Here is a 13,093-nt window from a genome sequence, read left to right as displayed (position 1 = left end):
ATGGTCAAGTCCAAACACGTGTGGACAAGACTTAAAAAGTTTCAGCCCTGACCAGTGCAGCTCAGTTGTTGGGGAGTCATCCTGCAAGGCCAAAGGTCACTGGTTCAATTCCTGGTCAGGGCACATGTCTGGCTGCGGTTTCAGTCCCCAGCAGGGGAATATACAAGAGGTGACGGATCAATGTTTCTCTCCCTCTCTTTCCCCCACTTTTACCCTCTCTCTAAAAATAAATAAATAAATACTTTAAAAAAAAGGTTCCGTCACCTTAACTCTACTCTTCCCCCACAGTGATAAAACTGTGCTGCTGTACAATGAGGCCCATCAATAACCCAGTGGGTCTACATTTATGTGTCAGCATGCACAGCTGTAGCAGCGAGCTCATCACTCGGGGTCCCTCGAGCACTGCGCAGCTGCATGGCCCACAAGAGGAAGAGCCTGGGGGTTCAGGATAAGGTCTGAAGGTGGCCATGGCTCAAACCCCTTCCTGTGTCCTCTGAAGAGACCCAGCTGCTGCTCTCCCAGCCCCTGGAGGCAGGGGGAAAGAGCAACAGGAAGCAAAGCTCTGGCCTCAGCTGGGGAGCAGGCTCACTCCATCGGAGAAAGACAGTGACCAAATCAGCTCCTGGCTATGCGTATGTGTTCACCTGACACACTACCCACCCTCTTGGCCCAGGCCACCTGTTCCCACAAGACCGCAACAGGAGTGGCAGTAGTGCCTCGCCACAAGGACTCATGACTCACTTTCTCCAAGTCCTCTTTCAGGCAGATTTCCTGCTGCAGCTTCTCATGTAAATTTTGGTTTTCTATTTTTAAGAGATTGATTTCTTCCTGAAGCTCTATCTGAAGCAGTGAGAGTTTAACCTTGTGCTCAGTTTCCAAACCCAAGGCTGTTGTTGCCACTTCGGTCTCCACCTCCACGGCCGGGTCCTGTGCACCCCGGAGATGCATGCAAGCGAGCTCTGTGAGAGAGGACACAGGAAGGACAGTCAGGCACAGCCCACAAGGCCACCCATGCAAACAGGGACAGGACTCTTACCTTCAGATGCCTCTGACAACAGTCATTCAGATTTTGAAAACCCACGTGTGCACTCAGTGTCAGGAGCGGACACAACCCGCAGCCCAGCAGCCAATGCACAGAACCACACCCAGGGCTGTCCCTACATAAACCCTGTCCCAGCCACCGATTCTGCTCCCTCAGTTGGGGTAGCAGGTGACTGTAATCAGCTGTGCCCATCATGCCGAGTGACTGTAATGTGCAGTACGATGGCTGAGGGGCACCTCTTATGCAGGAAGAACTGTGAGGAGTAAATACCAAGTGCAGAGTGACCTCAGCTCTCAGGGTCATGTCCCCTCTAGCTCTGAGGGAGCGTGAGCGAAGACAAGCGCTGGTGCCAGAGTGCCCAGCATGGGACCTGACCCCTGCCATACCTTCCTGTGGGACCATCTGCTTCACCTCCTCAACTCCATGTAGAATACAATGGCGCCTACACCCAGGACTGTCCAACCCCCTTCTGGAATCTGCGTCTGGCCTTACATCCACTCTCCTCCACAGCAAGGCCACTACCTGTCCCCATCTGCCGCACCCCTGGATGACCACAGCTCCTTCATCTGCCACCGCCGGCTTCCCCAGCCTATTTACCCCTCATGCCACTGCACAGCCAGGCCCTCTCCTGACACTGCTGGGCCTTGCCCACCCCTCAACTCCAGGACCTCTATGTGGGGACAACCCGAGCCAACCTCTAGCCCCAACACTGCAGAGCAAAGGGACAGCATATCCAGATGACTCAGGGAGTCGGTCATAGTGAATCCCAACCTTCCCAAATCACGCCCGGGTCAGCGGTATACCCACCTGGGCCAGACTCTTCCGTGAGCCCCACACGCTGGGCCGACACCTGGGTCACCGCAAGGTCTGCCTCCTGCTGGACGGCCACATGGTGCTGGGGGCTTTCTTCCAACTGTGTGTGCAAACACAGGTCCTCCTTCGGGGAAGTCACACAGAGGAAATGTTTCAGTGAGCCTCTGCCTCATGGCCCAGTCACTACCTCCGAGGTATGCCCCAAGGAGTGACGCAGGCTCCCTTCATCTCCTTGTGTCGCCTGTCACATCCAGAGGAAGTAGCTGGCTGTGGCCCCTAGGAGGGCAGACTCTGCTAAAGCACGGGGCCCATAGTCAGTGAGTCCTTGTGCTGCGCTGTGCTCGCAGGGCCAACACAGAGCACCAGCCACAGGGACACCAGGCAGACCCTGCCCACTGGAGCCCCTGCCCTCACTTTCCTTCCCAGAGTCAGGCCTCCGCCACTCCCTCTCTTCCGTCCCTCACAGGTCTCATAGGCCAGGGCCTCAGTCGAAGGGGCACTGCTCTGCTATGGGCTCCTGGGCTTCTGCACCCGCTTACTCCTGAGCCTCCTCACTCTCTCCCCCATTTTCCCTGCCCTGCACTTTCCCGTCCTGCTCGAGATCCCAGGGGCAGGGTCTCTGGTAGCTGCTGTGAGCAGGCCTGACAACGGGGCCCAGCTGAGTGTCCTTAGGAGGAAAAGAAAGCAGGCAGGCTGGCAGGCAAGAAGTAACTAGTAAGCCTACTTCCCTAAAATATCACAGAGGAGCCTCAGCTGCTGTGGCAGTTGGTTGGAGCATCATCCTGCAAACCAAAAAGTCACGGGCACATGCCTAGGTTGTAGGTTCAGTCCCCGGGCAGAGCGTGCACAGGAGGGAACTGATCGATATTTCTCTCCCTCTCTCTCCCCCTCCCTTCCCTCCTCTCTGAAATCAGTAAGCACATCCTTGGGTGAGGATAAAAATTTTTAAAAATCAAAGAGGAGTTACAGCAACCTAAACTTCATGATTCCTGCCCTTGTGACAACTGAGCACACAAAAGGGCCATGTTCCAAATCAGGACAAATTCAACAAGCCAGGTATAAAAGTGACTCACCATTTGGGTAAGAAATAAACAAAAACAAAACTTCAAGCCTACACTTCTCATCAGATAAGAGCTAAGCTACAGATGGATGAAAACAAAAAATAGAGGAAAATACCAATACGCTGAGAATGGGGACGGAGAGCTGAGGACGGTGTGAAGGACTGGCAACTCCAAACCCTGGGCCCACGAGGAGCCGGGTGAAAGTGATCACATCCACAGACTAGCAGGGTGAGGACATCCAAACCACAGAGGAAAGGAGCCAGGACACAACAACGAAGGCAGGCCGTGACAAAGAAAGAATGGTCAGTAAAGAAGTAAAAAAAAAAAAAAAAAAAAAAAATTTCTACCTCATTAATAAATCAGCCCTGCCCACACCTTGGTCTCAGACCTATAGCCTCCAAGACTGTGAGGTGATAAATGTCTGTCTTTATGGCCACTAGAGTCGACTGAGACACAACCTAAATAACCAAGAAGAGCAGACACGAAGACTGAAGCCAGGGCTCATACACTGCAGAGTGTGTCTGCACTGGACTATAGGTGCTCCGCCACCTGTGAGCACTGCCCGCCCAGGACAGTGGCCACCAGACCCGGGGCTACTGACACTTCAAGTGGACACCATCGATAAAAGGAAACCTCAGCTCCTCGGTCACAGCCACAGACAGGTGCTCACGGCCCAGCGTGCCTCTCCGTCCCGACCGGCACGTTCCCATCATTGCAGAGAGCCCTGTTTGGACAGTGTCAGCGTCACAGGTTAAAATGACAGAAATACCACAGAGCAACTCGAGGGAGAACACAGAAGTCAACAAATGACGTTCAACATACAACTTAGAGCAAATGATACAACTTCACATTCTGCGATTGCCACAAGCGTGGGGAGCACATGGAGACACAGGAAGCTGGGCCCTGAGACAGGTGGGATGACAGCCGGCAGCACCAAGGACAGGACAGCAGATTCTCCTAGGCATCTGGTCCCAGCTTATCCCCTTGAATCCAATCATTCTTGTTGTAAACAAACACACGAACAGACCACAGTGCAGTAAGAAGGGGGACACAAAAAAGCCTGGATTTATAAAAAAATAGTGTATTTATTCTTCAGTCACCTTCAAAGTACTCTCCATTTAATGCAGTACACCTATCGAGACTTTTTCCCACTGCTTAAAACAATTTACGAACTCGTTGATTTTGATGCTTTTTTAATGCTTCTGCCGCTTTTTGTTTCACCTCTTCCATATCATCAAGACATTTCCCTTTGAGGACTTTTTAATCCAGGGTAACAAAAAGAAAGTCACTCAGGATGAGATTGAGTGAATAGGAAGGATGGGGCATGGTGGTTATGCCATTTTTGGTAAAAAACCGCTGAATGCTCAGTGCGGTGTGGGCAGGTGCACTCCTAAATCACCCATCATGAAATGCACAAACGCGTTAAGAGTCTTCAAAAATAATTCACTGAAGCTGAACACAGCCTCTCACAACAACGCCAGCTGGTACACTGAAACAGATGGGTTCCTAGAACATTCACCTAGCAGCGGAAGCCTGTACTACCTGGGGCCTGCCCTCCAGAAGATAACTCCAGTTTTTGCAGGGGAGGGTCCCCCCCTCATATAAGGCACCACAGCAATTCAACCATTAGATACAAACCTTCCTCTATGTGACATATCACAGATAGCACTTGTGTGAAGGACGAAAATTCAGATTTTATAACATGAACGATAGACCACTTCTCAATTAAAGATGATTAAAACACAACCTTTCTCAATGATTAAAAATTGGCTCATACAATTCAACAGGAAAAACAAAAACAAAAAACCCACAAACAATCCAATTGAAAAATGGGCAGAGGACCTGAATAGATGTTTCTCCAAAGAGGACAAATGTCCAATAGACAAATGAAAAGACACTCAACCTCTTGAATCATCAGAGAAATGTAAATTAAAACCACAATGCGATATCACTTCACCCCTGTCACAACAGCCATCATTATAAGTCAATAAATAAGTGCTGGCAGGGATGTGGCAAAAAGAGAACCCTCATGCACAGCTGGTAGGAATGCCGACTGGTGCAGCCACTGTGGAAAATAGTATGGAGTTTCCTCAAAATATTAAAAATGGAAGTGCCTCATGACTCAGAAATTCCATTTCTGGGTATTTATCCAAAGAAAATAAGAACACTAATTTGAAAAGATATATGCACCCTTATGCTCATTACAGTATTTTTTGCTATAGCCAAGATATGGAAGCAGCCTAAGTTGCCAAAAATAGATGAATGGATAAAGAAAACGTGATGTGTTTGTGAATATATATACTTATCACCCATAAAAAGGAATCAAATCTTGCCATTTGTGACAGCCTGGATGGACCAGGAGGCTATTATGCTAAGTAAAATAAGTCACATAGAGAAAGACAAATAAGGTATGATCTCACTTATATGTAGAATCTGAAAAAAAAAAAAAAAAAATCAACTGAGCTCATGGGTACAGAGAACAGACTGGTGGTTGCCACTGGGAGTGGGTAAGAGAAATAGATGAAGTGGGTCAAAAGGTACAAAATTCCAGTTAAAAGTAAGTCCTGGGATGTAAGGTACAGCATGGTGACTTGTGGGGCAAGTTGCTGAGATCTTTAAAGTTCTCCTCACGAGAAATAAACAAATGTAACTGGTGATCATCTCGCAATTTGACCAATATTGAACCATTACACTGTCCATCATGGACTAGTACAATATTAAGTCCCAATTATATGTCAATAAAACTGGGACTCCCCCTCCCTCCAGCCACGGTGCGCCTTCCTTGGACGCTGAGTGACTTTGCTTGCATTTCACCACTGTTGCCTCTCGCAATACTGTAATACAGGGAAAAGCAGACCATGGTGAACCCTGGGGATGGCCGGTTCCCCCTCCCAGGAGCACTGCACACACAGGCTGAGGGCGCAGGACTGGGCCTGTGTTCTGCTCTGTGCCACGGACAGCTACTGACACAGCCAGTGCCTCAAGTGCCGCTGCTGGGAGACATCGGAACACCCTGTTACACCAAGAGCGGCATGACCCTTTGCAGAAATGACTACATTAGGGTATTTGGGGACAGCGGTGCTTGCAGCACTCGTGGACAGTCAATTCCTGTGGGCGAACCCGTCACGAGGGCCCAAGGTAATGTGTTTCATCTTAAGTGTTCTACACTCTCTACCTGCTGGAATCGCCTGCTCCCGGGAGATGGGTTTCACTACACCAATGGCAGTTTATTTTGTGAACATGATATATCTACAGCTCTCATCAACGGCCATTTGATTTCACTTCGGAGAGTAATCCACTACTGTCAAACCAGAAGGTCTGCTAGAAGGTCAAAGTAATGCAGAATGCATGCCTTCACCTCAGATTTTGTTCATCACAAGGTGGATCCCACATGTCTTCGGCAGACAGTCACCTTTGTAGCTAGCACCAGGGCCAGCTTCGTGCCATGGCACCTTCTTCAGTCTTGATTGCCCTTCCTGCAGTTATTGGTCTATTAAAATGACTGAATATGAACATTAAGGACTCCATGAACCTGGGCTAATGGGAGACTGTAGAGAAAATGAAAAAAGATCCACGAGAGGACATCTTGGGGGGATGGAGGGGCGGGAAGTTTGGGAGGAGGGAAATGACTAATACAGCTAATTAAAAGCAGCATTCAAATCTGTGTTCTACCCTCATTAACAATTAGCAGGGCACTGGCCAGAGTTTGTACCCTGTGTTTCACCTTGAAGTTCTGTTTGTTCTTTGTTTATTTAAGTGTTGTAAGGAACTGTGTTTCATTCAAAACAGAACATGAGACAAAGGAAAGAGATGTGGCTTTTGCCATATTCCATCACAAATACTTGTCTGGTATCTCTGTAAAATACAGTGTATGTATGCATGTAAGTGTTTTCATCCTAATGTTGCTATTCCCAAGGCGAAGGAAAAGAACAAAAAATGGGGGAAAAAACTGGAAAAAAAAAATCAGGGTCATAGTAGCTACTATGTAGAAATTTCCCCCTACTTCTAATTTGCTGAATGAGGAAAAATAAATCACTTGTGATATTTTCAGATATTTGCTCTAGTATGGTATATTTAAATAATAAAGACTTAAAAGAAAAAACAAACAAAAATGGACTGTCACCTCATGCTGCTCCAGTTGGAAGCTGAGCTGATCAAGGTTGTCTCTTCTTTCTTTTTCAGACATCTCTTCTAAAACTGCACTGGATGAACTAAGAGAGAAAATACATCAGGAGAACCTTACGCATGGTATTTTCACCTCTGAACCCTGGGATATGACCACCCCTGCAATCCTACTCGTGTCAAGAATAAGACACCGCAGCTGACCGCACTATGGCTGTGATGGTGACCACAGCTGGTGTCCCGGCAGCTGCCTGCGCCCACCTGCACTAGCTGCACATCAGCAGCAGCCTGTCATGTGCCTCAGACTCAGCTCCTAGCTCTAATGTCCTCGTTTAGAGTCTCAAACGAAAAAATGTGTTTCTAGAATACCTGGCTATTTGTTTCTATTGGCGTGAAATCAAAAGCAAAACTAGATTTCAGGGTTGGTGAACACACAATACCATCAATATACAGGTGATATATTACATGTACACCTGAAAGCTATATAGTTTCATTAACCAATCCCATCCCAATAAGTTCAATGAAAAAATTAAAAGTTGAAAAAGAAAAAAATTAGCTTAAATGTATAGGGATAGGAGGACAAAGGAAGGTAAAAATATTGAAATATTAAAACTAGGTTGTCAGAGAAACAAAGTCTTGTGCCTTTTCCTTGGGAGAGACAATGCCTCTGAAGTGTAAAAAAGTCAACAGAACTGTAATCAACTTTCATTGCACATCTATACTTATTATATTTTGGTTTATGAGGAAAAGCTAAAAAAAAACAAAAACAACTAGATTTCAGTTCAGCTCAAGGTTCCCATATTTCAAATACATATTCAGGATAAAAACTGCTATATTTACCTCATTTCCGCAGACTCCAGAAGAGAATCTTCCCTCACCTCCTGCAGCCGCTGCTGTAACAGAGTCAGGTCTTCCTGGTAGTTTTTTTCAGCATCCCTCAATTTCTTTTCAAAATAAAGTCTCAATTGCTCTAGTTCAGACTCATGCTCGGTTTTATCCCGCTGCTGCTGCTGCTCAAAGTCTCGCTGCAGGTGTTCTAATTCTTCCATGTGAGACGCTCGAGCCAGGAGCTGTTCACGTAAGTCTTTAATAGAATGAAATTACACACTCACCTTAAATAGAAACACTTAGGAAAAATTGGTAGATGCTGCAGGTCCTGGAGCCTGGTGCAGAAAGCCAGATTCTAAAGGCCCCCAATCCCAGAACCTGTGACTACGGCTTATGCTACATGACACAGTGGGGCTTCCACAAGGAGATGACCAACCACCTCCGCATTCTCAAGCAAGAGGGAGAAGCCAGAGACTGACGGTGTGAGAAGTACCCCATGTGCTGCTGGGCTCTAAAGATGGAGGGACCACGCTCACCGCTCAGCTCCTGTTGGTCGGTTCTCATGGATTCAAGCTGGGACCACAGGCGCCTAACCTCCTCTTGTGACTGAGCCTTCAGCTCTTCGTAAGATGCTTGAAGATTCTCCAACTAGAAAAGGAAGGTGACAGTGAGATGTCAACTGAGACCAAGCCCTGCAACTGCTGGAACACGTGACGTGAAAGCTCAAATCCCAAGCACCCAACCTGGAGAACACCAGCACAGGGCACTGGAGAAAAACTACTGCCCATCGTGTTTAAAGGTGCCGTTTCCCGATCGCAGTCCTAGCAGCGTCTGGTACCTCTATCACAGACCACCCTGCTCAGGCCCTTGGCCTCGTTCCCCGCAGAGACAACTTCTCACTGACCAAGGGCAAGAACTTTTTCTGTGGTTCCTCTCTAAGCAGTCAGAGGAGGGCTGATGGCGGGGGGATGGGGAGCCCAGGGCCCGTGAGGTGGGTACACTGGCTCTCTCCCGCTGCCAGCTGGCACTGACCACACAGCTCAACTCTCCTCAGAGGTCCCCCAGTTGTCGACTTTAACAGGCTCTGCCTCGTGGGCCTTTCTCATCTGTGATCACAGCTCTCCCTCATCCCCTGAGAGCTATGTTTGGTTTTCTCTGCATTTCTTGGTTAACCTTCCTGGGAAATGGCTTCTTTCAGGGGTGAACAGAGCTGGTACACTGAGCCCATGCTGCATGCAGCCACCGAGAGAGAGAGAGAGAGAGAGAAATGATCGCTGAGAGCAGCTCCAACCCGCCTACCCCCACAAGGACTAGTGGTCAGCATGGCCAGTCAGCCTGAGAGAAGGCAGCGCTGCCCTGCGGCCCCAGTAGCCTTTTCTCATCCAGGGCACAAGGCAGAAGGTGCCCTCCTGTCATTTCTTTCTCATCATGGAGGCTCTGCGGGGCCGCCCCTGCCTGGAGGAGAGGCGGTGGGAACAGGTGCAAGAGCTGCTGGGGCCACACACAGGCTCCTCCTGGGCTCGACCCCTCCCTCTCCTCATCTGTAGACCCACACCGAGGCTATGGCTGACTCCATCCCAGGTTTACTTTCTTTCATTTCTCAAACTGACACTTGGGGCATTGCTTGGTTCTTGGGTTTGGTGACAGAAGTACTTCAGGTCTCAGTAGATCTGGCCACGTGGCCCCCATTCTGATATGCAGTGTTTCATTGGGAAAGAGTTTTGAACACATAAGCAGTAGAAATGTTTCTGCTTAACTTTTCTTAAGAACTTTTTTTATTGAATTACTGTCAGAGAATGTGGCCCTCCACCCTAATACCTAAAGTCTATAAACATCTCAGGGGCACTTGTAAAGAGTGCAAATTCTCTGTATCTCAGATTGAACATAACTTAAATCAACCTTACAGACTCTGTACCCGCACTTCATCTACCAGCTCCAGCAAATCTAACAGTCACCCTAAATTAATATTTCAATTTTAGGAAGTAACAGAATGTGAAATGACCTCAACCTAAAACCTAAGTAACTAAAGCAAATCGTTGCCCACCTCCAACTGTTTTTCTCTGTCCTTCTCTCTGACCTTCAGGGCCAGGTCCTCCGCGTGTCGGCAGCGCTCGGACTGCAGGTCTTCCTGGAGCTTCTTCACAGCGGTATCGTGTTGAGCCTGCAGAGTCTGGAGGGACACTGAAGAATACAGGCCACGCTCAGTTTACAACGGCAGAGTCTTCTCTTTGGCAACGAATAATGAGCACATCTTGGTGGTAATGGCAGCACTGAGAGTGCCACTTCCCACTCGAGAACCCCAGGCTCCTTCAGGCCCACTCTCAGCAATCCTGCTCTCCTCAGGAGGGAGGGGTACAGGCCAGCCAACCAGCAGCTCTAACAGGTGGGTGCTGGGTAATAGGCAACAAGCAGAAAAAGTGAACAATCCCAATATTACTGTTTTGTTAGCAATTTAATACTCCAGTATGCAAAAACTATCTCTGCAAAGAGGTTTCAGGAAGGTTTAGGGAACCTGAGACACCTGCAGTCAATGAAGGAAGACCCCATGGCTGACTGTCCCACAACAGCCCTGCACCTCTGTCACCCGGGGGTGTCACATGCCCTGTTATCTGGCATTTGAACACATAGGCAGTTCATATTCAACCACAAATCTGGCAAATACAGGGTATTTATTCCAGAATTACATAGGATAATTTGGTCCCATTTAGACCTGCTCATCTTAATTAGATACTCACATTCTGCCTGATTTTTGGCTTGAAAAATCTTCTCCAGCTCAGCTTTCTGTTCTGCCAACTCTTTCTTAAACTGGCTTTGTAAATTCTCCAGTTCTGATTGATGCTTTGCAGATAACTCTTTGCGCAGGCTTTCTAAGCATAAATCTCTCTCTGTCTCCCAGTCTTGCTTCAGGTTCTAATTTAAATACGGAAAAAGGCAAGCATGACCAATAATTGACTATCTATCATAAAAAAAATTAAATCACACATTCAAAAACTGGGCAGTCATCTACTGCCCAGACCAGGCTGTCACCATAGGAAACCAGCTCCAAATATGTCCAGCTATTCCCTCCACTACTGCTGAAAGGGACAGGATCGAAAGCGCCCACAAAGCAAATAGCAAATGAAAAGAAACAAGGACTGCCTGCCCAGAAACAGAACCCATCTCTGAACATGCAGCACAGGAGTGCGGTCTCTCTCAGGGATTCACGTACCGGCCCCCACAAAGACCTGGAGGTGCTGCTGTACAATGATGTCACTGACTTCGGCGGGAGAGCTGGGCTCTGTCCCAGACGCCCTGAGGAACAAGTCCCCACTACCCAGCTCAGAGCAGTAGGGGCTGGGCGCAGGCCTCCGACCCAGGACAGCCGTCTCCCACTAAGAGTCTGCCCAGAGTGGCCAGAACAGAAACACCCACGTGCCCCGATGTAACACATCTCCTAATGTCACCCATGTTTTTCCTGACATCACCCATTTACTCTGCCATCACCAGTGTAAATGGCCCCTCCATAAATACAGCTTTTAGAAAGGAACAAGTCAGGAGAATCAGAAGTTCCAGTGGCAGACTTCCTCAGGAAAGAGCAAGTTCTGTTATACCCCAAAACATAACTCTTTCCCCAAAAAGGAGGTGTCGGGTGGGAACAGCAGGACAATTACAGGCCATGCTGGAGCCGTTGGCAGTGTGAACAGAGTCAACCATGGTGCACACAGGGCTCGCCTGGCGGTTTCATGCTTGAGGCACAGCTATCCCGAGGCTCCCTGCAGTGTCCCTGCATCTCCACTCCCTGCAGCTCACTTAATCGCTGCAGTTCGTATCTCCGTGCTTGAGGACAGCGGTCTGTGTCCCAAGCACAGCAAGGCCCAGGCCACACCAGCCACTTAGGAAACCAGACTTGGGATAGAAGACCCTCACATTACACAAAGCATTCTGAAAAATTCAATTTGTAAAAATAAAAAGAACGCTCAACCTCTGAAAGAAAACACAACACACTTCTACCAACACAGCCAACTACAGCTCTGACCGGGTTTGGTTTGGGTCAAGGTGAGGGGCTTTTCTGTGCCGGTTCCAAGTAGACAGGGAAGCTGTTGGGATAAGCAGGATAAGAAAAATACTGTACACAGACAACAGCATTTTCTAATCACAGATACCTCTATTATCTGGACATTGCTCTCCATTTCTGATTGTAACTGCTCCTTCAGCTCAGCTGCAAGAAAAACATAAAAGGTCGCTCAGGTCACTGAATCCCAGGCTTTCCCACAAGCTGATCACCCAGGAGATTAGGGGCTCCTGGCTCCTGCTGGCTGCTCCACAGGCACCCGGCAGTGTCAACAGGACAAGATGCATCTGTGAGGGAGCAAGGAGCAAGAGTAATGACATCTGGTTTAACACATTACATTCATGCCCAAACCAAGGCCTACAAGATTTCCAGCCAGCAGGACAGTCTGAGAGGAGCAGGCAAGGCTGGCTCTGGAGTGCACAGTCACGGAGAGCCATGAACCTGCCTCTTCCTCTGGTCACAGGGACCTCAGCCTGTCTGCTCCACACTGGCCAGATTCTAGGCTAGGTGCCAGAAGGCAGGTAAAGAAGTTCTAGGACCCAGCAACTCTCAACTCTGAGAGGGAAGAAGCACAAGAAAAGAGCAGGTACTGGGGGATAGAGGCGGGAGACGTTACTGGACCACTGGGCCCAGCCAAACTAGGACTGACACGTGGGTGCACACCTGAACATCAGAGTGTCAAGTAGAGATGGCAGAAGCATCAGGAAAGGACCAAGGAGGAGCTGGGGAGAGGTGGTGCCCCGAGTGCACAGTGAGGGCGGCCTGAGCAAGTCCAGAGTTAAGGCAAAGGGCGCCACCCGAGTGCAGGTCTCACGCTGTCCGCAGGGGCAGGCCACGGCACAGCCTCTTGGAGTACAGGGCAAGCATGGTCCTCTCCATACACCTGCTCTTGGGTGCCATGGAGAAGATGGGAAGACAGCTTTGGGAGGGGCCTAAGGCAGAGCATGTTTTGTATTTTAAAAAAGATACAGCGCTGGCTGGGTAGCTCAGTTGGCTGGAGCATCGTCCAATAAGTTAAGGTTGCAGGCTCAATCCCTGGTCAGGGCACATGTAAGATTCAACCAATGAGTATATAAATAAGTAGAACAAATAGATGTTTCTTTTTTCTTTCTTTCTTTCTCTTTTTTTCTTTCTCTTTCTTTTCTTTCCCTTTCTCTCCCTCCCTCCCTTCCTGTC

General features: G+C 48.6%; 1 protein-coding gene across 1 annotated transcript in view; it reads right to left on the bottom strand.

Moving 5' to 3' along the window:
• Window positions 1-13,093, bottom strand: part of PCNT (pericentrin) — a 111,506-nt gene that overhangs the window by 78,195 nt on the left and 20,218 nt on the right. Inside the window, exons 6-13 of the mRNA XM_090271091.1 lie at window positions 12,009-12,064; window positions 10,602-10,776; window positions 9,911-10,047; window positions 8,403-8,514; window positions 7,879-8,122; window positions 7,040-7,127; window positions 1,850-1,979; window positions 742-959 (exon numbers count right to left, since the gene is read on the bottom strand). Of these exons, the coding sequence (XP_090127217.1) occupies window positions 742-959; window positions 1,850-1,979; window positions 7,040-7,127; window positions 7,879-8,122; window positions 8,403-8,514; window positions 9,911-10,047; window positions 10,602-10,776; window positions 12,009-12,064 (1,160 nt within the window). The remainder of the gene's footprint in view (window positions 1-741; window positions 960-1,849; window positions 1,980-7,039; window positions 7,128-7,878; window positions 8,123-8,402; window positions 8,515-9,910; window positions 10,048-10,601; window positions 10,777-12,008; window positions 12,065-13,093) is intronic.

The sequence above is a fragment of the Furipterus horrens genome, unplaced genomic scaffold, assembly GCF_987537825.1.
Source record: "Furipterus horrens unplaced genomic scaffold, mFurHor1.1.pri manual_scaffold_1, whole genome shotgun sequence".
Taxonomy (NCBI): Eukaryota; Metazoa; Chordata; class Mammalia; order Chiroptera; family Furipteridae; genus Furipterus; species Furipterus horrens.
The sequence above is the reverse complement of the archived record's forward strand: the minus strand, read 5'-3'. Positions and strand labels throughout refer to the sequence as shown.